At 37.3% G+C, this 25,166-nt stretch overlaps 1 protein-coding gene across 1 annotated transcript in view; it reads right to left on the bottom strand.

The window, feature by feature from the left end:
- The window catches only part of IPO11 (importin 11), a 256,004-nt gene that overhangs the window by 70,317 nt on the left and 160,521 nt on the right, over positions 1-25,166 (bottom strand). Inside the window, exons 25-26 of the mRNA XM_058309280.2 lie at positions 14,733-14,828; positions 13,901-14,014 (exon numbers count right to left, since the gene is read on the bottom strand). Coding sequence (XP_058165263.1) covers positions 13,901-14,014; positions 14,733-14,828 — 210 coding nt within the window. The remainder of the gene's footprint in view (positions 1-13,900; positions 14,015-14,732; positions 14,829-25,166) is intronic.

Genomic DNA, 25,166 nt, shown 5'->3' with positions numbered 1-25,166 from the left:
CCCAGCAGCCACCATGGCTACTTTCTCCACACCAATGCCACATTTTCTTCAATTACTAATCACAATAGTTCATGAAGAGAATATCAGTAAGTCCACTCTAATCCATATTCTATTCCTCCATTCTGTGGACCCCGGAATGGTTGTGTCCACTCCACATCTATATCAAGAGGGGCTTAAATTCCACATGGATGCTGGATGCAATCCTCCTGCTTTCAGTTGTAGGCACTCTTGGCTCCATGGTGTGGTGGTTGACCTTCTTCAACTCCATGTTAGCTGAGTGGGATAAGTCCAATAAACCAGAGTGTAGGAGCTGAAGTCTGTTGAGGCTCAGGGCCTGGCTATCATATGGTCAGTCCAGAGATTTCAGATCCCCTGGGTATACATTAAAACCCAGCACCAACTACAGTTCTGGTAAAAGTAACAGGAGAGGCTTGTGAAAAAAGATCACATCTGAGTTCAGCTCCATCACAAAGAAACACAAACTCCAAAGAAGGGCCAACTGACATGGCACTGAACTCCATCTGCCATGACCATAGAACCTGTGGGTCTCTGTAGCCCTCAGGAAAACCAATACCCGGGGTTGTATCTACTTTATCTGTCTCTGGGACTCTGCTGAGGAGTGCATAAGGGCAACCCCTCTGATAACCTCCCGGCTCTTTTTGGAGACTCACAGCCATATAAACTCATTTGTCCTTTCCATTTCCCCTTTGATTCAGGTCAAAAAGCATTTTTAACTCCTGGTATTATATGTAGATTGAGATATTCTGCTGGTCCGAGTTGACCCTTTCATTCAAGGTCATTTTCTAGTTACATCATCAGCTGGTACTTGGTGTAGTAATCCCTTGGCGCCAGGGAGGCTCATCCTCGGGAGTCATGTCCCACGCTGGGGGGAAGACAACACATTTACATGCTGAGTTTGGCTTTGAGACTGGCCACATTTGAACAACACGGATACTCTGAGGAGGTAACTCTTAGGCATCCTTCAGCTCTAGGCCTTGTTCTTCTTTCACGTGCACAGGTTCACAAGCATAGTCATTAGTATCAAGGGCTCATTGTTGGACCTTTCTTCTTTTTTGGTCTTTGCTGTTGCACTTGGATTGTTGCTGTTCCTTTAGGAACTGTGATAGAGCTCCCCTGGCTAGGAACTCAGCACTCCCTCAGTTGTTTTTAATTGTATCCACTATGAAAATATCCAAACATTTTTATGTACCCTGGATATATGCCCTGTAGACTCCCTGCCAACGATGTGTCCTCTGTCAATAACATCCCACACCAGTATTCCTCCACTGCCATTGTTGAACCTCTCTGTGATGCAAAACTTCCTGAAAAGTGAAGCCCAATATATTGCCAGGTTCCATTAACAGTAAAATGGAATATAGCGATGAGTTTAAAGGTTAGATATAGAATACATATTAATTTGGCAAAATTATGGTAAAAATAAATTGGGGTATCAAAAAATTTAAAAATGCAAAAGCTCTGTTTTTGATGTTTTGTCTTCCATAACTGCAATGAGTATTGCCCTGTATGCAAATTGGCAAGCCAACTACTTCCGTCTTTTCCTCAGTGTCTATGTCTTATCTTTTCCTTTTCTTTTTTCTAATTATTAAGCTTATCTTCAGAAATTGACTCATTAGTCATTTAATCCTGAGATCTAAGTAGATTTGTTCAAAATCAGTATGTAATCAATGAGTGAGCTCAGTAACTTCAGTTAATAAGTCACCAATTCAATACCCTCTTATTGGTACCATGAAAAAGTACCAGCATTTTTCAAAACTGTCAATTTGTACTTAGGTTACAGTGTATTCAGTTGGATGATTACAGTTCAATGTTCTAAAATTTGCCAAACTAATTTGTTACTACTCTGAGAGGGAAGAATAGCAGCCACCTTAGCCTACAGTTTCATAGAAGAAAACCAGTAAATCATTCCCGAGAACATTTGTATGCTACATTAAAAATAAAGTTACAAAAGTATGTATAAATACAGAATTGGTCAGAATCTAGAAGGGAATAACCAACCAAATATCCTGATCATGTAGCCTGAAAGTGGATTGCAGTCTTCCATTTCTAGAACCCTTTAAAAAATACATTTACTGTCAAAATCTCTACCTCATGGACTGCTTGGTAACATAAAATGAATCTCAAGTTCCACTCTTTCCATTTTAGTGCTTCTACATCTTTTCCAAGAAATGTTTTAATACATTATAATGAACAGTCAAGAAAACTCTTATTAGTTCAAGAAAATTATTCATACTTGAGTTCCCCAAACTGTGTACTCACCATGAGATGTCATAATGAACTTAGAGAATACTTTAAATTTTTGAAAGAAATATAGCAATATCTGTCAAACACTATAAGAACTAGGTAGCCAAGTAATTCTCTGATTCAGTTACATTCCTTTCAATGACTTGACATTGTTGTGAAATACTGCCCCAAAATTAAGATAGAACAGAAAATGAGGGTGGAGGTATCCAATCTGATTCCAAGAATACACATATGCCAAACAGGAATACATATTCGATTACCAATCGCTTTCAAAATATGATACTATTATTTTCTTTATATTTTTGGATATTATTTTTTCAGTGGCTACTAAGTTATCAAGACATAAATATGTATTAAGTTGTTTGAACCCAGTCCCCAATTAATAAGCGGAACTGGGGAACAGGTGTGGCTCAGTGGTTGAGCCCCTGCTTTTCATGTATACCTGTAGTCCCAGGTTCAATCCCTGGTACCTCCTAAAAATAAATAAAAAATAAATAAAAATGGAACTTAGATATTTCTCTTGACTTAAAGGTATTGTGAAAATATTAGAGACACTAAGGGTACCATGAAACAAGAAAGTTCGGTTACTGCTAATTTATACCATAGTGTCAATTAACATTTAATTTGGAAGCATATAGTAAAGATGTTCTAGAGCAGTTTAGTGCAAAATTGTGTGGTGCAAAGTATAACTATAATGTAAACTATAGACCATGGTTGGTAGCAATGCTTCAATATGTGTTCATCAACAGTAACAAATATACCAGACTAATGAAAAATACTGTAAAAAAAACACAACAAGATATTGTTAAATGGGCAAATGTGTGGGAGGGAGAGGAGGAAGAGGAGGTGCCGTATATGGGAATCCCCTATATTTCTGACGTAAAATTTATGTAATCTAAAGCTTCTTTAAAAATTAAACAATAAAAAATATATAATATACAAAACTGAAGGTAGAGTAATATATATGGTTAAACTAAAGGCGAAATCACCAAGCAATGATATATTTCAGTGTACTCTTTCTGTTTATTTATAATTTACATTTATTCTTTTTATTATAAGAATATCTAAAAGCAACAGCATGTAAGGGAGCTTCTAGTCTCTTAAGATTTTAATTAAACAAGCAATTAGAATGCAGGAAGTCAGCAAGCATATTCTGTAAACGGACAAATAGTAAATATTTTAGGCTTTCCGGGCAATAAGGTCTCAGTTACAACTACTCAACTCCTAAAAGCAGCTATAAACAATATGTAAATGAACCGGTGTGATGGTTAGACTATTGTGTCAACTCCGCCAGGCAATGGCACCCAATTGTTTGGTCAAGCAAGCACTGGGTTAACTGCAACACCAAAGGCATTTATGGACTTCAGTCACCATTGACTTTACTGCAGTGGTAAATCATAGATAGCTAACTACAATTACTTCAGTCAGGGAGATTGCCATCAGAAATGAGTGACCCAATCAGTTCAATGCCTTAAAAGGGGAAGAGATTCCAGCATTGAGAGAGAATTTCCCAGCTTGTCTTTGGATAGCCAAGTTCACTGGACGTTCACTGGAGCCCCTGGTTGCAGCCCGCCTGTGGAACCTGGACTTCTGCATCCCCACAGCTGCATGAGAAACTCATAAAATAGCTTACTATTGACAGATACCTCTTGTTGATTCTGCTTCCCTAGAGAACCCTGACTAATACAATGGGCATGGGTGATAGTTCAATATAAAATTTCATATAATTTTCATGCACAAAATATTACTATTCTTCGATCATTTTAATGGTTAAAAAATTTAACAAGCATCCTTAGCTCACAGACTATACAAAAATAGGCAGAGGGCAGGATTTGGCCCATTGGCCATAATTTGTTGACTATGAGCTACAGTGAAACAAACAAGAGCTACAGTGAAACAAAATAAGGCACCTACTAAAACAGGTTAGTCTACGAAAGGGAAGACAAGTCTAAGACCTGGCAGAAAAACATGGCTGTGAAACACGCAGCCACGGAACCCCACCTGGAAACCTCCTCAGGGAAAGACTGCCACCAAGAAGGCTACTAGAAGAACCCTGCAAGACCCTGGCCACGAGAACCTCATTTGGAATAAGATGCTGACTGGGGTCAAGGAAAGCCCTGGATAACTTCATAAGCAGTGCTCCAAAATGTATTCATCAAATACAATAAATGTGCCAAGCTGATGAAAGAGGTTGTTGATGTGGGAGGACTGGGGGAGGTGAGTGGGGTATATGGGAACCTCTTATATTTTTTAATGTAACATTTTGTGTGGTCTATGTATATTTAAAAAAAAAAAGACAAGGAAAAAAAAGGCCTCACCACTGGCCTCCTGAAAAATGACAGGCGTGGGGGGGAGGGGGGCAACCAATCAGAATAGCAAACAGACTTTTAAAAACTTGGGTCCCACACATGCAACTCACCCTGCAGTAGACCCATAGTCCATGCCTCGGACTATGTACTTTTTCTCATTTTCTTTTTTCTTAATAAACTCTTTAATCCCTTGCCTACTGTATGGCATGTCTTTAAATTTTTTTATGCAACATAAGCCAAGAATCTAGAAGCCCAGAAACCAGAGCCATCCAGTAACACTACCCTGTAAAATTTACAAAAGCATTTTCAGCACGTCACTTGCCTCACTCTACCCCAGGCCTTGGTGACAAATCCAGCAGTAAGCTGATAAGTACTGTTACAAGCATAGTTTCAACATGTAAGAGAGATCTAACTGAAATTTGGATGATCAGGGCCAGATGGATGGAGTTATTTTTTTTTTCTCTCTCCCCTCCCCCTCCCCACCCCATTTGTCTGCTGTGTTCATTCGCTGTGTGTTCCTCTGTGTCTGCTTGTATTCTCATTAGGCGGCTCCAGAAACTGATCCTGGGACCTTCCAGAGTGGGAGAGAGGCGATTACTCTCTTGCGCCACCTCAGCTCCCTGTTCCGCTACGTCTTCTTATTGTCTGTCCTCTGTCTCTTGTTGCGTCATCTTGCTGTGCCAGCTCTCTGCATCAGCCAGCACTCCTGCACGGGGCGGCTCTCCCACGCGGGGTAGTGTTTCTGCATGGGCCAGCACTCCACATGGGCCAGCTTGCCCTCACCAGGAGGCCCTAGGCATCAAACCCTGGACCTCCCTATTTGGTAGATGGGAGCCCAACTGCTTGACCTATATCTGTTTCCCTTCACTCACTTTCATTCTCCTATTTGACTCAAATATGATGGTCGCATTTTTAAAAAAGATTTATTCTATTTCTTTATCCACTCCCCCCCACCCTGGCCACTTGCACTCACTGTCTGCTGTGTCCATTCACTGTGCATTCTTCTGTGTTGCTTGTCTTCTCTTCTAGCCTTCTCTTTAGGAGGTACCGGAAACAGACCCCAGAACCTTCTGACATGCAAGAGAGGCACTCAATCATTTGAGCCACCTCAGCTCCCTGGTTTGTTGTGTCTCTCATTGTCTTTCCACTATATCTCTTTTATGTTGCATCATCTTGTTGCATCAGCTCGCCACACAGGCCAGCTACTGTTCACCGGGAGGATCCAGGAACCGAACCCAGGACCTCTCATATGGTAGATGGAGAGCCCAATCGCTTGAGCCACATCCCATTCCCTGATGGCCTTCTTAGTAATTTCGCCAAGTTTTCTGTGAATAACATTTCCTCTTCACAATGACAAGCCAAGAAAGAAACTCCTCCCCCTAAATGTAGTTATTAGACAAACTATAGGCTCAATAAGTAGTAATTTCTTTTAATGTTCATGGCCTGGAATTATCTCTCACTTTCTGTCAAATTAACAGTAATTATAATCAAAACAAAAAGCTTTTCCAAATACTTTTTCAGGATATTTAGAAATTCAGTATCTCTAATATCTATAAAGTTCATCCAAAATCCATATTTAACTGTTTATTCAAGTGTCACATTTAATTAGTTGGTTTAATTCTATTAATTTAATTTCTCTTTGAACAGAGTTTCACAACCATCATATGGCCATGTTCAGGATAAAGTTGTACAAACCAAAATACTGCATATTCTAAATATTTGATATATTTTTCACATGCAGTTGAAAGAAAAAGTATTCCAAATGAGTACACATTTTTTCTTAGAATTAACATTTGTTTTGATTCAGTGGTATGTCATATTTCTTCATTTCCATAATATATTTCACTGTTTTTCTTCTTTTTCTTTCATTTTATATGGTCAATCACTTCTATTTTTTAATCAAATCTAATCAGCACATAAATACAACAAGCAGAAATCTAACAGATTTGCTAACATTTCCATTTAACATAATACTGCAAGTTCTAACCAGCAGAGTAAGGCAAGTACAAAAAATAAAGGATTAGAAAGGAATAAGGAAAGGTATCTATACTTGCAGACAACATGATTGTATACACGCAACATTCTGAATCTATTACTGCTAAATTTCTTCACTAGCAATTAGCAATTGGAAATGAAATTCTAAAAACCCTGTTTACAATAGCATCAAAACCAAGAAATACTGAGGATAAATTTAACAAAATAAATGTACAATGAAAAGTTCAAAACACTGTTGAGAAACATTAAAAACCACTAAATAAATACAAATCTATGTTTGTGGTTGGAAGACTCAGTACTGCTAAGGTGTCAGTTCTCCCCAAATTATCAGTAGGGGCAATGCAATCCCATTTAACAGTCCAGCATGCATTTTTGTTTTGTTCTTTTGCAGAAATTAATAGACTAATTCTAAAAATTTTTATGGAAATGTAATAGATCTAGAATAGCCAAAAACTACTTTGAACAAGAACAATGTTGGAGGATTCAACATTTCAAGACCTATTATCAAGGTCTAGTAATCAAATGTATTATCAGTAAAAGGACATTTAAGTCAATGAAACAGAATAGAGTCCAAGAATAGGAACATACGTGACAATTTTATTTTATGAATTCCAAACTGAAAAAGACTGTTGTTGAAGAAATCCATTCCTGGAGGGAGGAGGTGGGGGGGGGGGTTGGCTGGACTATGTCAATGAGGTATGACTCAGGCTGAGTCTCCACCCTCTTACTGGAGCTTCTATATAAACAGAGACACACAGAGACACACAGAAAAAGGAAGCCACCATCCTAACTGTCATTTGAAAGAGAGGACTGCAGGAAAACAGAGAAGCCCAAAAAGGCTGAGAGAGGTTCTAGGGTCTGAAATCAGCAGAGCACAAAGGGAAAGAAAGAGGCCCCAGAGAGGCTGGGCCCACAGAGGAACTCAAGGCTGCAGAGACGAGCCATATGCCTGATAGCCCAATGCTGAACTTAAGAGGAAAGCGGATCAGCCAAAACTGAGAAAGGAGGCCCGGAAAGAGACAAGCCCTAGACCTACCTGGTCACCCACAGCTGGGCTCCAGGAGACAGTGAGTTTGGAGAGGAAAGCAGGAACCTCAGCAGGGAATGGCTGCCATCTTGCTTCACCACATGGCAAGAGAGAAGTATAACCAATAGGTGCCCTGGTGAGAAGGCATCTCTGCTGATGCCTCAACTTGGACATTTCATGGCCTTGGAACTGTAACCTTTTACAGTTGCAAGGCCAACCATTTCTGGTAAGTTGCATTGGCAACCCTGTAGCAAACTAAGAAAATACATACGTGGTCAACTGATTTTTGACAAAAGTGTCAAGGAAATTCAATGGGAAAAGGATGGTTATTTTTCGCTAAATCATGCTAGAATTTTATAGAGAGAGAGAGAATTATATATATGACTTTTTATATATTTTATATATATATAATAAACATTGACCCTTATCTTCCATCATACGCAAAAAATTAACTTGAAATAACGTCACTGGTTATAAAAACTAAAGCTATAAAACTTCCAGAAAAAAATACAGGGAAAAATCTTCACAACCATGGCACAAGGAAAAATTTCTTAGATCAGACACAAAAAGCACAAATCACAAAAGAAATGATAAAAGACTTCATCAAATTAAAAGTTCTGCTCTTAGAAAGATATTAATAAGAAAATGAAAAGGCAAGCTGGAGAATGAAAATAAAATTCACAACACATACTACTGAAAAATTTTGAATTTACAATATATAAAGCACTTACAATTTAGTAAAGACACAACTTTTTTAAATGGGCAAAAAATTGTAAAACACTTCAGAAAAGATATACAAATGCTAGTGAGCATGTAAATAGATGCACAACATCTTTAGTCATCAGGAAAATGTAAATTAAACCACAATGAAATACCAATACATAGTGCATTAGTGAGTCAAAGGGGTGCTGATACAAAATAACAGAAATCTGCTGGCTTTTTAAAAGGGTATTTATTTGGGGTCGAAATTTACAGTTACCAGGCCATAAAGCCTAAGTTACTTCCCTCACTAAAGTCTGTTGCCATGTGTTGGAGCAAAATGGCTGCTGACATCTGTAAGAGTTCAGCCTTCCTCTCCCTCTTAAGGCTCCAAAGTTCCAGTTTCTTCCAATATCAGTTGTAGGATGGGATAAGTCTCATCTCTCTCCCTGGGCTCGTTCCTCTCCACTCCACTGATCTGTTTTCTCTACAAGGTCACCTGTAGACTATCAGGCGAATGGCTCACCTCTCTTCCCAGGGCCCTGTCATATCTAATGAAGCCTCCTCTCTTTCCTCGTCTGTTTCTCTGTGTATTTACTTCCCAGAGCAACAACATTAACCTTCAACTTTCTCCTCTGCCATGTAGTTTACACTGTGAGTCTGCAACCCCTTGGCGCATCCTACTGACGTGGCCCAATCAAAGCCTGAATCATAATTTAATCAAGTAAGAGTGAAACCTCTGAATCCAACACAACTCTACCTTCTACATGCAGGCTTGGGGTCAGCCTCAAACCCTTAAAAGTCTCCCTGAGTCACAGCTGCTGGCCACAAATTCTTCTATGCCAAATTCATTCCCCTATAAGAGACTTTATTCCAAGCTTTATCAATAAGGTTAAGGCAGTGCAGGACATTAAAATGCTCTTTCCAGTACTCTGTAAGGGTCAACTGGGTGTCAGAGGTGATTTCAAAGCACCTCCGGAGAACCGCTTTGGTAAACAACTTTTAGAAGTTTGAAATGACCTGCTGGTCCACAGGCTGGATGAGAGTAGTAGTGTTGGGGGGCAAGAACCTTACAGTGATGAAACTGAACTCCTCTAGTAAGTCATCTGCCAAGCCTGGAGGGTGGGCAGGTGCACTGCCCAAAAGTAGGAGAGCTTTCAGAGGCAGATCTTTCTCCAGCAAATATTTTTTCACTGAGGTACCAAACACTTCATTTATCCACTCAGCAAAAGCACTTCATTTATCCACATGACCCAAGCTTTACTGCTTTCCCTACACATCACATGGAATTTGCTTTTATTACATTACGCTTCTTGAAAACTCACAGTTTTCACTATGATAGATGAGTAGAGGCTTGAGTTTTAATCCTCACTAGCATTCCCACACAACAGAGTGACCTGTCCTTCATTGGTCTGTGGCCTAGTAATGCCTTCTCTCCTCTTTTGTGATGTAGGGCCTACTCAGCATTTTTTCCAAAAAAGCTCCTGTCTCATCACAGTTAAAAACTTGGTTGGGGGGGAGCAGACTTGGCCCAGTGAATAGAGCGTCCATCTATCACATGGGAGGTCCACAGTTCAAACCCCGGGCCTCCTTGACCCGTGTGGAGCTGGTCCATGCACAGTGCTGATGTGCGCAAGGAGTGCTGTCCCCCGCATAGGGGAGCCCCACACACAAGGAGCGCTGCCCCCTGCATAGCGGAGCCCCACGTGCAAGGAGTACGCCCCATAAAGAGAGCTGCCCAGCTTGAAAGAAATTTCAGCCTGTCCAGGAAGGGCGCCGCACACACGGAGAGCTGATGCAGCAAGATAACATAACAAAAGAGAGACACAGATTTCCGTGCCGCTGACAACAACAGAAGCAGAAAAAGAACATGCAGCAAACAGACATAGAGAACAGACAACCAGGGTGGGGTGGGGGAAGAGAAATAAGTAAAAAATAAATCTTTAAAAAAAAACAAACCTGGGGGGGGGGAAGGAGCGGATCTGGCTCAATGGATACAGCGTCCACCTATCACATGGGAGGTCCATAGTTCAAACCCAGGGCCTCCTGACCCATGTGATGAGCTGGCCCATGCACAGTGCTGACACATGCAAGGAGTGTTCGCGCAAGGAGTATGCGACACAGGGGTGTTCGCGCATAGGGGAGGCCCACGCGCAAGGAGTGTGACCTGTAAGGAGAGCCGTCCAGTGTGAAAAAAAGTACAGCCTGCCCAGGAGTGGCACCACACAGAGAGCTGAAGCAGCAAGATGACCCAACAAAAAGAGAGACACAGATTCCCAGGGCCACTGACAAGAATAAAAGTGGACACAGAGGAACACACAGCAAATGGAACAGAGAGCAGACAACTGGGGCAGTGAGCATGAGGGAAGAGCAGGAAAGGGAGAGAAATTTTTTAAAAAAGAAAACTTGGTGGGAAAAAAAAACCCTCAGTCTTACACAGTCTTGAAATTCACTGATGAATTCATCAGCAGTCTTTTTTATAAGCATTCACTACCTCACCATGCTTCATGACACAGGATGCCAGTCCTCTTTTTAAAATTATCAAACCAGCCATGGCAGGCCTTAAAAACTCCAACATTCTCATCCCTCGGTTCAAGTTTGTTTTTCCTACGATCGGCATGCAACACTTTTGCTTTTTCACATATCATGGCTTCTGATATACTGTCACCCACTAACTGCTTCTCATTTATCCAAATTACTAACAACTTTTTAACTTCCTTGAGTGTTTGGGAACTCTGCTTTGTTACTGCCTGCACTACTTTCATAACATTAGCCTTTCTTTATCACTTTTTTATTCTTAATGATGGTTGAGACATATTGTATTCCCTAGCAAGATCAGTAATGCGAATACTGCTCTCATATTTACCTATTATTTCTTTATTTTTGCTCAACGGTGTGAAGTAATTTTTTTTCTGCTCAGTGCTGTTACTGCTCATTTTCTTAGGACCCATGATGAGAAAAAAAATGCAAAAATACATAAAATGACCACAGAAGCTAAACTAAGACCACAATCGGATTTTCACAGAGCAAGAACTACCAAGTGACTAATGCATGACCCTTCGTTTTGGCTGGATAGGGTAGCAAGTCACAAGACAACCAATACTGACAAGTTCTAGCTTGCACGTTCAGTACCATACAAAGACGAGTACCAGGACAAAATTTTTACATCAAAATACATCGAGTACCAAATTCAAAGAGTTTCAAAGCAGCCGAATGTACCAAGGTATGACTGTACATACTTTATGATCCGTTTATTTTTAAAAAGCTAGAGGTCAAACTTTTTATTTTTCCAATATTATGCTACTTCCACTTCACAATTTATATTAAAGTGCATATTTAAGGCTTGAAATTTTTTCTGAACTAATTTTAAAGCTCTAGCGCTAAAGACTATTCATTGCATTCTTCCAATTTCATTATTCAGTTCCTGGTTTTCAGATATATTATTCAAATTTCTTTAATGCTTATTTAATGTATGGCAGTCAAATAAAATTTGCCATGAAAAGCATTAAAGTGATTAACTTGATATACATCATTTATTACAACATCCAGGCATTATTAAATACAGTGATTCTCTACCAAATGAAAACTAGTAAAAACTTTTCTAAAAGTTTTGGCTCAAAATATATACTTTCACCCTAGAGTATGACATTGGCAAAATTTGTACAAAACTGAATGAGAATTTCACATAAATGTTTCTGAAACACTTTTGAAATATCAACATTATATCAAATATTCTTTCATCTAGCTCCATGCGATCAATAAACACCATTAAATATCCTTAAAATCTTGAATTTCTCATTTTATGTAATTTATTAAAACATTAATGTGAAACAGTTGAATCTTGATCAATAACTTGTATTTCAAAAAGCTGTTTTCTTGTTTCAGTAAATACATGCTTTGAAGTTTCTATTAAATAGTTCATGTCTTATAATATTCTATTATTACTTACATAATAGATAGTAGTCATCAAAATGTTAATGGTGCTTTGCCAGTGATTTTGTTGACTTTAACAGTGAAAAACTGCATTTATAATTTCAAACATTTTATTGTGTAATGTGAATTCATGATACTCCTTTCATTGTTTTTCCTCAAATTTTTTACCATTTTTTTTCCTGTTAATCTTTATTTTTGCCAGGTACTTTATTAGAATATGACTAATATTCTGATGAAATATGTTTAGAACTCTCAACTTTTCAAACTTTATAAGAAATACAGGAAGGTACATTACTAGGAGTTCCACTACTAGGTATACACTCAGAAGATCTGAAGCAAGTACACAGACATCTACACATAAATGCTCATAGCAGCATTATTCACAACTGCAAAAGATGGAAAAAACCCAGGTGTCCATCAACTGACGAAAAGAAAAACAAACTGTGGTATATACACACAATGGAATACTATTCAGCTGTAAGAGGTAATGAAGTCTTGATGTATATGGTAATATGAATGACTCTGGAAAACATTACATTGAGTGAAGCAAGCCAGGCACAAAAGGACAGATACATGATTTCACTATGAGAAACCAAGCAATGAGCAAACTCATGGAGTTAATAGCTAGAATATAAGTCACCAGAGAATAGAATGTGCTTATAGAATGGAAAGCTGAGGTTTAATCTGTACAGAATTGGTAAAAAGTTGTTAGTAAATGTTTGGAAATGAATAGAAATGGTGAAAACACATCATAGGATCTGTAATTACTAGAACTAACATGGGTATGACAGTGGTTTGTTTTTTGTTGGTTTATTTTTGGGGAGTAATGAAAATGCTCTAATTCTGACTGAAGTGAAAGTCACAATTCAGTGATTTTAACAAATGCCACTGTTTGTAGACTTTAGATAAACTGTATGGTTTATGAACAAAAATAAAATAGGGTGGGTTGAGGGAAAACACACCAAATACTGTAAGACATGGACTAAGTTGGTAGTAACACTTGCCCTTTCATAATTTGTTACAAATGCTTCACAACAATACCAGGTATTAGTGGTGGGGTGATGTATGGGAACCCAGTTGATGTTTTGCACATTTGTTTTGTAAGTTCACAACTTTCACTATACACTATTGTTTATGTACAGTCATGTATGAATGATATACTTCAATAAAAAAATTTTTTAAATATAAGAAAAAAAGGATAGAAGGTAGAGCCAGAAATCAAAAATAAAAGCCTGAGGAGAGTACAGAAGGAAGGCCTTATTGCTCTTATTGCTCATCTTTGATAGAAAGGGCATGACAGCAAAGAAATTCCCTCAATCTATGGCATTAAGAAAAATTCATTAAAGGAATGAAACAAAGATAGTACATGATTATATACAAAGTGTTCCTACTTCATGTTATATATAAGGTAAAGAAAAATTAAAACTATAAACAATTCGAAAGTCTATTTTATGAGTAAGCAGAATAAAATTACCTATTTTGAGAGAGAACAACTGCCCAAGTTTTAATCACTATTCACAGATTGCTTTTCTTTCCTCTCCCCAAGTATATCATAACTTCTTTAAAGATTTAAATATTACAAAGGACTTTTATGAAGACTCAGTATTTCATCAAAACTACTTCCAATTTATATTTGCATAAAGAATTCTTTAAACTTAAATATATTATTTCTTACCTCCTGATTAAATTTATGTGCCATTTCATTAAGAAGTGAAGAAAAGAAACTAGTATTTTGTAGAAGGACTCGACCTATGACTCCAAGGTATGTGGACATCACTACAGGATACCTCTGTAAGAATAAAATACAGCACATGTAAAATTATGTTAAGGTACAAGTATAAACAATTTTAAGTAATTGCTGACAGTAATATTCAACAGGGAAATAAAATAATATTCTCCTTCATATTGCTTCTCTTTAAATGAGCTGACAACATTGCCTGAGTTCTAACATATATATAAAATATATATGTATAAAATATGCACATATATACATATATGCAGATATATATAAACATATATACATACACAAAATACAAATTGAGTGCATATTTGTCAACAGCATATTTATACTGCTTTAAATAAATACTTCTAAGATAGTTATACAGATCTACTGAAGATCTGGACTAACAAAATAACTAGATGTATCATATAGTCAATGTGTAATAAAACTAGCACGATTTTTCCTCATATTCTCAATAGTCAGGCATTGGAATAAAGCCACTCGCAATTTCTTCTCCTTAAAATCACTGTGTATGTGAATTCATATGCATGTGAGTGAGAGATGAGGTATCAAAGGAAATCTATACTTTCCTGCATGAAAAAGTAAGGATGTATAATTATCCTAAAACTTTAATTCATTTACTTCAAGATAATCTTAATAAGAAACATTTCCTTTTACATCTAGCAATGAAGAAATAATTTCTCAATGAAGGAGAATAATTAAGACAAGAACCCTAGAGTTCAATACTATCCTCAGAAGTTAAAAAAAAAAAAAAAAAAAATCTTACCTCCCCTTCTATAATACCCCTGAAAACACAGGGTAGAATTGGTTGAAACATCTGTGGGCCTAATACTGGGTTCACTTTAAGGGCATTTTCTACAACCTGAAAACCAGAAACATATATTGGTAATATTCAGTATTGCAAGGCATTGTTTCATGCAAAACACAGGGAAAGAAAACCGTATTAAAAATTAAATATCACACACCAAAGCTGACAATACCAGATGGTATCTGAGATACCATATTTACAAGATATTTCATTTAAAAAGTAGTTTGATATGAAACAAATATTTATTTAGACACATCTTGCATAGAATTACATTCAATAACACTGTGCCAGATATATTAATGCAATTCTTACTTTTGTGGTTTTTTGTGGTTTTTTTTTAAAGATTTATTTTATTTATTTCTCTCCCCCCTCCATTACCCCCATTCCCCCTGTTGTCTGCTCTCTGTGTCCATTCCCTGTGTGTTCTGTGTCTGCGTGTATTCTCATTAGGCGGCTCTGGGAACCAATCCTGGGATCTTCTGGAGTGGGAGAGAAGGGATTACTCTCTTGTGCCACCTCAGCTCCCTACTTTTGTGTTTTAAACAAGCAATCCTCAGAAAATGTTCCACAGAAAGAGGCAGTAAAATGTATTTTTAAAATAATGGGAAGTTGGTATTTATTATGCTTACTGTTCAAAAATAAAGGTGCATCTAAGATTAGCAATAAGAATGCAATATACACATTATTCTTTTAATGAGAAATGTCATAATTATACAGATTGAGTACTGACTGTTGCATGTAAAAATTTTGTAATAGAAATTACTTCTACAAATGAAATGTTCCTTCTGTAACTAGGAAAGATATCATGAAGTTCAAAGGAGCATGGATATTTTTGTTTGTTTATTCTTGTTCTGTTTTTGGGGGAGAGTGGAAGGCAGTGGTCAGGAAGCAATAAGGACATCTACTATTGCTTGCAGCCCCACTGACAAAAGGATGACAGAGAAAGTAGATACCATTTGTAGCAGCTGGCATTGTTTATGAATTCCAAAATTAGTTACTGGATTATATTTGTAAACTGGTCTGTCAGTGGTTATCACTTTTAATAGATTAAATTATGACTAGAGCTTTGATTGGGCCACATCAGTAGGGCACTGAGTCCCTATCCCTTGGTGGGCAGGGACTAAGAGAAAAGACATGGCAAAGGACAGAGTTGGGAGTTTTGAGCTGGAGCCTGGGGAGTGAACACACAGGAGAATGCAGAGGAATAGACATGGCAGAAGCCCGGGGAGAGAGACAGAGCCATTTGCCTGATAGTCTACAGGTGGCCATGTGGAGAGAGCACAGCAGCTGAGCCCAGAGAGAAACTGAGCCCCAGGAAGGGGAGGAACGCGAAAAAGTCTGAACTCTTGGCAGATGCTGGCAGCCATCTAGCCCCAACTCGTCACAACAGACCTTGGTGAGGGAAGTAACTTACACTTTATGACCTGGTAACTGTAAGCTTCTAGCCCAAATAAATATCCTTTATAAAAGCAAACATTTCTTCTGGCATCTGCATCAGTACCCCTTATGCTAATTAACCATTTGAGAGACGTGCTGGGAATTAGTAGCCTCAATGTGGAGCCCTGTTTCCCTTATGACTTTGTTGTGGTGTATATACCCCAGAAAAACATGTCCTTAAATCTAATCCATTACTGTGGGTATAAAGCCATCGTAAATAGGACCTTCACATAAGGCTATCTCAGGTAAGGTAAGACCCACCTCATTCAGGATGGGTCTTAATCCTATTACTGGAGTCCTTTGTAAACAGAATGAATACAGAGTGAGAGAAAAAGCCAGGAAAGCAAGAAGGTGAAATGAACCAAACTGGGAAGAGAAGGGAGAGATCAGCAAGACACCACTATGTGCCTCCATGTGCCAGGGTAGACAAGGATCACCAGAAGCCAGTCTTTGGGAAAAAAGCATCTCCTTGATTTGGACATTCTTTAAACTGTCAGCTAATAAATTACCATTGTTTTAGGCCAGCCCATTTCATGGGTATCTGCTTTCAGCAGTCTAGAAAACTAAGACACTTCTAGTAGTGCTTCTCAGGATTGGCTATTGGCAATTTGTTTGAACATGACTCTTCCTTACGTTTGAAGGGCTTTTAGCATTTCAGGTCTTTGTTCTTTATGTGCAAGAAGCTTGTTCCAAACACTATGATAATCAAAAACACCTCCATGCATTTTTTTTTTTTTTTTGAGATACTGGAGCCGACTATTGAACCCAGGGCCTCATAGGTACAAAGCTGGCGCTCAACCACTGAGCCACACTGGCTCCCCTGAGTTGGTTTTTTTGGTTGTTTTTTGTTTTTAGGCACCAGAGACCCAACCCGGGACCTCCCATGTGGGAAGCAGGTGCTTGACCACTTGAGCCACATCTGCTTCCCTCCAACATTTTCAAACATTCCCATAGTAAGCAAGTAACACCAATATTTGACAACATTCTCTAATTTTGACCAGGAAGTAAAGGGAATGTCCAAAATAAGAATTAAAAACATGAGAACTTTTACTATAAGCACTATGTTATGTACTAAGAAATGCAGGAATAAAAGATATAGCACAGTTTCTGATCAAAGCAGGAGGAGATGAAATTCAGAAGAAAATTAGATCTAACCTCAATAAAGTTTAATTTTTTTATTAGATCTGGGAAGAAAAGTAGGGAACATGGGGAATATGGAGGTAAACCAGTTATCCAAAATTGTTATCAGGGGTAAATGTCACCAGAGTGAGGCCACTGCAGATTGTTAAATACACATTTAACTTCACTCCCTCCTGAAACTCCACTAAAATTACAATAAAACAGGAAAGAGGGGGTGAGTGCATAATTTTAAAAAGGACAAAGGGAATAACAGATGAATCTTGGAAACCAGAAAAAAGAAATTCAAGTGGTAACTGACAGAGAAAGATGAATCCTAAATTGGCAATAGAGAAAGTTGAGAAGCAACATGTATGTTCTCTCCCCTAAAAAAAACACAAAGGAATCAGTAGAACAAATTAGGAGGCCAAAGCGAACAGACTGACATATGACAGAGGAAGAGATTAATTACCAGTGAGCCATCAGAGTATAGAATGGACATAGCCTGGCAGTATCTTGATTTTGAACTTCTCACCTCCAAAACTGAGAGACAATAAATTCACGTTGTTTGTAACAACCAGGTTGTGGTATTTGTTATAGTGGTCCTGGCTACTAAAACACACATGATATATACATATTTTTCTAATTCTCCCCACACATGATATTTTAAAGACTAATTTCTGAGAAAGATGTAGATGTGACTTAAAAGTCAGAATTCAAATAATAATTACATGCATATTGAAGAAGGTTCTTTCATAATGATCAAAATCCTTCTGAACATTTTGATAAGCAGGATAATTTTCACATCCAAACAAAATAAACAAAATTTTGAAAATTTTTATGTATTTCATATATTTCAGGGAAAGCAGACGTGGCTCAAGCGATTGGGCTCACATCTACATGGGAGGCCCCGAGTTCGATTTCTGGGTCCTCCTGGTGAAAGAAAGCTAGCCCGTGCCACAAAGAGCTGGCAGCCCATGCTGCAGAGAGATGGCACAGCAAGGTGACACAACAAAGGGAGATGCAGAGGAGAGACAGTGAGAGACTCAGCAAACCAGGGAGATAAGGTGGCTCAAGCAACTGGGTGCCTCTCTCCCATACCGGAGGTCCTGGGATCATGAAGTGCCTCCTAAAGAGAAAGAAGACAACAAGAAAAAAGACAAGCAGACATAGAAGAACACACAGTGAAGGGACACAGAGAGCAGACAGTGAAGCACAAACAACAAGGGGGGTGGGGAAATAAAATGCAAATACATCCAGATTACTAGTTATAAGAAGGAAGCCAACACTGACAACAAATTAATCAGTAAATATTATTGTAATTTACAAATTTAACAATTAAATTTAACAATTTAAATTATACATTACTCTTCTGTGAAGATTATTATGTTTTTATGTAGTTTAATATGTTAACGTGCTTTAAACTACTCAGTTTTGGTTTGATGCTCAAATTGTCCCATTATTAAGCAACTTCAAATTGCTTCATGTATCCTTTTGACTTAACCCAACTTTCTCTTCATTCTAACACAAAAAGATCTCCCCAGTTTATTTTGTCATCTTGCCCAGACCTGAGATGAGAAAGCTATAAATCATAGTAAGTTACCACAATCTGGGCACTGGAGATGTTCAATGCCTCTAGATTGACACTGCTTCTAGGACTTTTTTGTAGACAGCATTAGGAAATACATTTCTCTTCCTAAAATGTATCTACCATATGTTCTCCAATTACAACTTAAGAATACAGCATTTGAATTAATTTTTTTTAACAAAGAATTTTATTGATACTTAATAATAAAGCATACAATCCTAACCAAAGTGTACAATGGTATCTGCTTTAATCACACAGTTGTGCATTCAAAACTTCGATTGTTATTAAAGCATTTTCATTAATCCAAAAATAATATTAATAATAAAAAAACAGACAAGCAAAACTAAAACGCATCACCTCTCAGTCTCTCCATGCTACCCCCACTGAACATAGCTGCTGTTCTGTTTCCATCCCTCTAGTTTATTTGTATTTATATTTTGCATAGATGGAGTCAAGCAATATGTATACCTTCTGTATAGTTACTTTCCCTTAGTATATTTGTTTTTTTTTTACCCTTAATGGAAGATTAATATATTACTATATACTATTGTCCACACTTTGCTTTGGTTATTTTTTTGTCTGATATTAACATCTTGTAACGCTAATATACATTTGTTCAGTTTCAAAGAAAAACTGTATTATATATGCAGTATTACCCATATTCATATTTCACATGAGGTTTCACTATGCTATACAGTCCCATGTTGCATTTTTTAGCTTTCCTTCTAGTAATATAAACGACCTCAGACTTTCCCTTTCAATGAAGGTCATAACCATATAAAAGCACTACTAGTAACAAACACTATGATGTGCTTTCACCATTTCTATTCATTTCCAAATATTTACAACCCTTTTACCAATTCTGCATAGATTAACCCCCACCTTTCCAGTCTCTAAAGTCATTCTATTTCCTGGTAACCTATATTCTAGTAACATATTTAGTTCATAACAGCACAATTATAGAGTATTTGTCATTTGTATCTGGCTTGCTTCACTTAACATAATGTCCTCCACATTCACTCAGGTTGTCATATGCTCCATAACTTCATTTCTTCTTACAGCTGTACAATATTCCATCACGGATATACATCATAGTTTGTTTATCCATTCATTGGTTGATGGATACCTGGGTTGTTTCCAACTTTTGGCAAACGTGAATAACACTGCTATCAACACTGGTGTGCAGATGTCCATTCATGTCACTGTTTTCATTTCTTCTGGGTATATACCCAGTAGTGGTAGTGCAGGGTCACATGGCAAATCTATATTCAACTTCCTTAGGAACTCCCAAACAGACATCTACAGTGGCTGTACCATTCTACATAGTTACTAACAGTGTATGAGTGTTCCTATGTCTCCACATCTTCTCCAACACTTGTTGTTATGTCTTTTTAATAGTGGCTGTTCTAATAGGCGTTGAAATGGTATCTCATTATAACTTTGATTTATATTTCCCTAATCACTAATTATGTTGAGCATTTATTCATGTGTAGCTTTGCCATTTGTATTTCTTCTTTGGACAACTGTCTTTTCCAGTGTTTTGCCCATTTTGAAATTGAGTTGTCTTTTTATTGTTGAGCCGTAGAATCTCTTTATGTATCATAGATATTAAACCTTTATGAGATACGTGATTTCAAAATATTTTCTCCTTAAAGAAAATTCAGCTGCCTTTTCACCCTTTTGACAAAGTCCTTTGAGGTGCAAAAGCATTTAATTTTGAGGAGGTTCCATTTATCTACTTTTTCCTTCATGGCTCATGCTTTGGGTGTAAGATGCAATAAATCACCACCTACCATGAGGTCTTTTAAGATATTTCCCTATATTTTCTTCTGGGAGATTTATGATCCTAGATTTCATATTTAGGTCTCTGATCCATTTTGAGTTGATTATTAACTAGGGACTGAGATGGGGTCCTCTTTCATTCTTTTGGTTATGGATATCCAGTTCTCCTAGCACCATCTGCTAAAGAGACGTTTTGTCCCAGTAACGTGGACTTCATAGGTTTGTTAAAAACCTGTTGGCCATAGAGGTGAGGGTTTATTTCTGGATGCTTGAGTCTATTCCACTCATCACTGTGGAATACCAATACCATGCTGTTTTGACTACTGTAGATTTGTAATATGTTTCAAGGTCAGGAGGTGAAATTCCTCCTTCACTGGTGTTCTTATTTAGAATGTTTTTTGCTATTTGGGTGTGCTTTCCCTTCCAAATAAATTCGTTAATTGCCTTTTCTATTTCTGTAAAGTAGGCTGTAGGAATTTTGATTGATATTGCATTCAATCTATAAATCAGTTTGGGTAGGATTGGCATCATCATGACATCTAGTCTTCCAATCCATGAACACAAAATGTCTTTCTGTTTGTTTAGGTCTTCTCTGATTTCTTTTCACAGTGTTTTGTAGTTTTCTGAATATAGGTCCTGTACATCTTTGGTTAAGTTGATTCCTAGATATGAGTCTTTCTGTTGTTATTGTAAATGCAACAGGTAGCATATGGATGGCTCATATTTTAAAATCCATTCTGTCATCCTATATATTTTGACTGGAGAGTTTAAACTATTCACATTCCACCATTTACTTCCACCATTTTATTCTCTGGCTTTCATGTGTCATACCTTATGTTCATCTTTTTGCTCTTTTGTTTATCCTTTTTGCTAGTCTTCCCTCTACTCTTACCTCCAAGCCACTCTTTTCTGTCACTTTCCTTAAGTTTTTCATAAAGGTTCCCTTTAATCTAACGCTTACTTCAAAGTCAGATTATTTTTTCAGACTCTCTTGGTTTCTGATTATTTGTGAATATTTTAAACTCACTTTCATATTTGAAGGACAATTTTGTCAGATAAAGAATTCTTGGGGAAGCAGATGTGGCTCAAGAGAATAGGCTCCTGTCTACCACATGGGGAATACTGGGTTTCTGTTCTTGGGGCCCCCAGGTGAAGGCAAGCTGGCCTTTGTGGAGAGCTGGCCCACAAGGAGAGCTGGCCTGTTAACGCTGGCCTGCGTAGAGAGCTAACACAAGATGATGCAACAAAAAAGAGACACAGAGGAAAAGACAATGAGACACACTAAAAACCAGGGAGCTGAGATGGGTCATGCAACTGAGTGCCTCCCTCTCTTCCATGTAGGAAGGTGCTGGGATCAGTTACCAGTGCCTTCTAAAGAGAAGATGAGAAGACAAGCAGACAAAGAAGAATGCAGTGAATGGACACATAGAGCAGACAACAAGTGCAAGCAGCAGGGTGTTGGGAGGGAATAAAGTAAAATAAATTAAATCATTAGCCAAAAAAAGAATTCTCGGTTAGCAATTTTTCTCTTTTAGTATCCTGATTATATTATACCACTGTCTTCTTACCTCCAAGATTTCTGATGATAAATCCACAGTAAGTCTTACTGGCTGTCCCTTGTATGATAGTTTGGTTCTTCTCTGCTACTCTCAGAATTTTCTCATTATCTGTGGCATTTGTCATTTTGAGTAGTATGTGTTTTAAAGTAGGTCTATTTGGATTTATTCTGATGATTGGAGTACACTGTGATTATTGGTCATGTAAATGCATTTCTTTCATGAGAGTTGGGAAATTTTCAGTCACTATTTCCTCAAACACTTTTTCTGCCCGTTTTCCCTTTTCTTTTCCTTCTGGAATTGCCATGACATGTATGTTGTTATGCTTCATGTTATCATTTAACTTCCTAAGCCCCGGCTCAATTTTTTCTACTCTTTTCTCTCTTCAATTTCAGCTGTTTTGTCTTCTACACCACTTATTCTTTCTTCTATCATTTCAAGTCTGCTTTAGTATGCCTCTAATGTGTTGATGATCTCACCTATTGTATCTTTCATTCCAATAAGCTCTGTTCTTCCATTCATGTTTCCAAATTCTTCTTTGTGCTCACCCAGTGTCTTCTTTATCTCCTTTATCTCTTTAGCCATATTGTCTTTCAATCTGTTAATTTGATTTTTGGAGAATTGTATGAACCGCGATGATTAGGTGTCTCAAATCCTATGTCTCTGTCCCGTCTGGGGCTTTGATATATTCCTTTGCTTGGGCCATTTGTTCCATTTTATTAATATTGCTTATAATTTTTTGCCGATGTCTAGGCATCTGATTATGATGGTGAGTTTAATGCCCAATTTCTCTATCTTGCAGACAGATTTAGTAGCAGGAGGCTGTGCATTACTGCAGGTTTTTTTGATTCTTAGTTCAACTTGTTCTAGCTCTTTAGGATTACGGGAAATAATTCCACTCCCTTCTTCACCCTCAACAAACATTCCAGTAAATAGGGAGGGTATCTGTGAGAGTTGGATCTCTTTAGTCCCATGCCAGCTCCCAACAATAGTGTGGCATCACATGGCCTTAAACAGCTCATAGAACACAGCAGACCAAATTTGCTGACCAGAAGCTGAATTAACCTTAGGCTGTGCCACCCTCACTTCCCTTTCCTGGGAAGATGGGCCCCCTGTGGCTCCCTCTTGTCTGAAGCCTCTGGCCAAAGGCTAGAGATTCAAAGTTGTCTACTCCAAGAATGGAGGAATGGACACTCACAGGTGCAGCTTTTACTCACAATTTTCCCATTGAGATTCCTTTGTCCCTCCCTCTTCTAGGTGGTGTTTCGCCTTCTCCAGTTGTCCTAAACCGTAGAACATTTTTCCCCAAGCTCTTTCTGCCTGTCCCCTAGCTATTTTTCTAGGAGGAAAGTGAGTCCTGTGCCTCTCTAGTATGCCATCTTCCCAGAAGTCTGAATTAACGTCTTTATTTGAAATGTTCATCATTTTCTTGTTATAATTAACAATCCCAGATCCAGGTTACTTATTTCCTTATACTATCTTAAAAAAATGCCTGTTATATACCTACATACATACAGATACAAATATATGCACATTAAGCTTCAAAATAACAATATCAACATTACCAATAATAAGACTATTGAATACAATTGAAAATATATTTGCATTTCTTCTTGTTTTAATATTATATTCTACATGGGATATACATATAAAATACTATGTACTAAATATTAAAGTTACTTGAAATATTTTTCTCAGATGGTTATGCTGCAAACATAATAATTATATTAATTTTTTCAGTTTAGAAACATCTTTTCTATTTTTTAAATCATGGAAAACATATACATGGCTTCAAAGTCAAAATATGAAACAATGATCATCCTGAAAGATCAAACTTCCATCCCTTCTCTTTCTTCACTCTGGATAACCTTTTTTTTTTTTAAGTTAATTTCATTTATTCTTTCGTTGTTATCTTTTTTCCACTATTTAAACAGAATAAAACTCTAGATACTCTTCTGCTTCTTGCTTGTATTCTAGAAATCACTCTAAAACTGCATATAGAGAACACCCTTATTCCTTTTCAAAACTGCATAGCACTCCAGTATATGATTGAATAAGCTGTTGGTACCTCCATCCAGCCAATAACCTATTGCTGATTTTTTGTGTGTGTCAGAAATTTCTATTACAAATAGAGCTATTTTTTTTTAAATACCTTTGTAAAAATGCAGGCTTTTAGTTCTACCTAGCACTCAAACACAATTTTCTTGATATAGGCTTACACTTGTAATGTATTTAAAGTAGTTAAAAGAATGGGCATATAAAGTCAGAATGCCTGGGTTTATATTATGACTCCAATATTTACTAACTATTGGCTTTGGACAAGTTATTTACCTCTTTGTGATTTAATTTCTCATCTGTACAAATGGAGAAAATAACAATATTACTGTGATAGGTTTGTGTGAGGATTAAATGTGCTTACAAACTTGCACCTAGTATGTAAATAATAGCTGTTATTATTATTACAGAATAAATTACATCTTCAATATATCTGTGCCCCTTTAAATAAGCCTTAGCATAGTGAATGAAAGCAACGTGGCTAAATACTGTTTGATATGACCATGACAGAAATAAAAATTTCAAAACTCAAAGTGGTATACTTACCAACGAATTCCAAAGTTAAGAAATATTAACACATTAATTTTGAGTCTTTTTAAAATATAACTGTAGTCCTCTAGATAACTTGTTCAAAGTAAAAAAAAATACAATAAAATCTATTTTTGCTCTAAACCATTTGATCCTAAAGCAAGCATACTGTTTTCTCCATGGAATTTTCATAACATTGTAATTTTCTGTTTCAAAGAACAAAGAGAATAACTTTCAGATACTGTCAGAAATTAGTGTAACAGAGACATTTACTCAAAAAAATATTAAAAATTTTATGTAGCATGCTATATTAAGAAGCAGTAGCTGAGA

This window comes from Dasypus novemcinctus, chromosome 2 (genome assembly GCF_030445035.2).
Source record: "Dasypus novemcinctus isolate mDasNov1 chromosome 2, mDasNov1.1.hap2, whole genome shotgun sequence".
Taxonomy (NCBI): domain Eukaryota; kingdom Metazoa; phylum Chordata; class Mammalia; order Cingulata; family Dasypodidae; genus Dasypus; species Dasypus novemcinctus.
The sequence above is the reverse complement of the archived record's forward strand: the minus strand, read 5'-3'. Positions and strand labels throughout refer to the sequence as shown.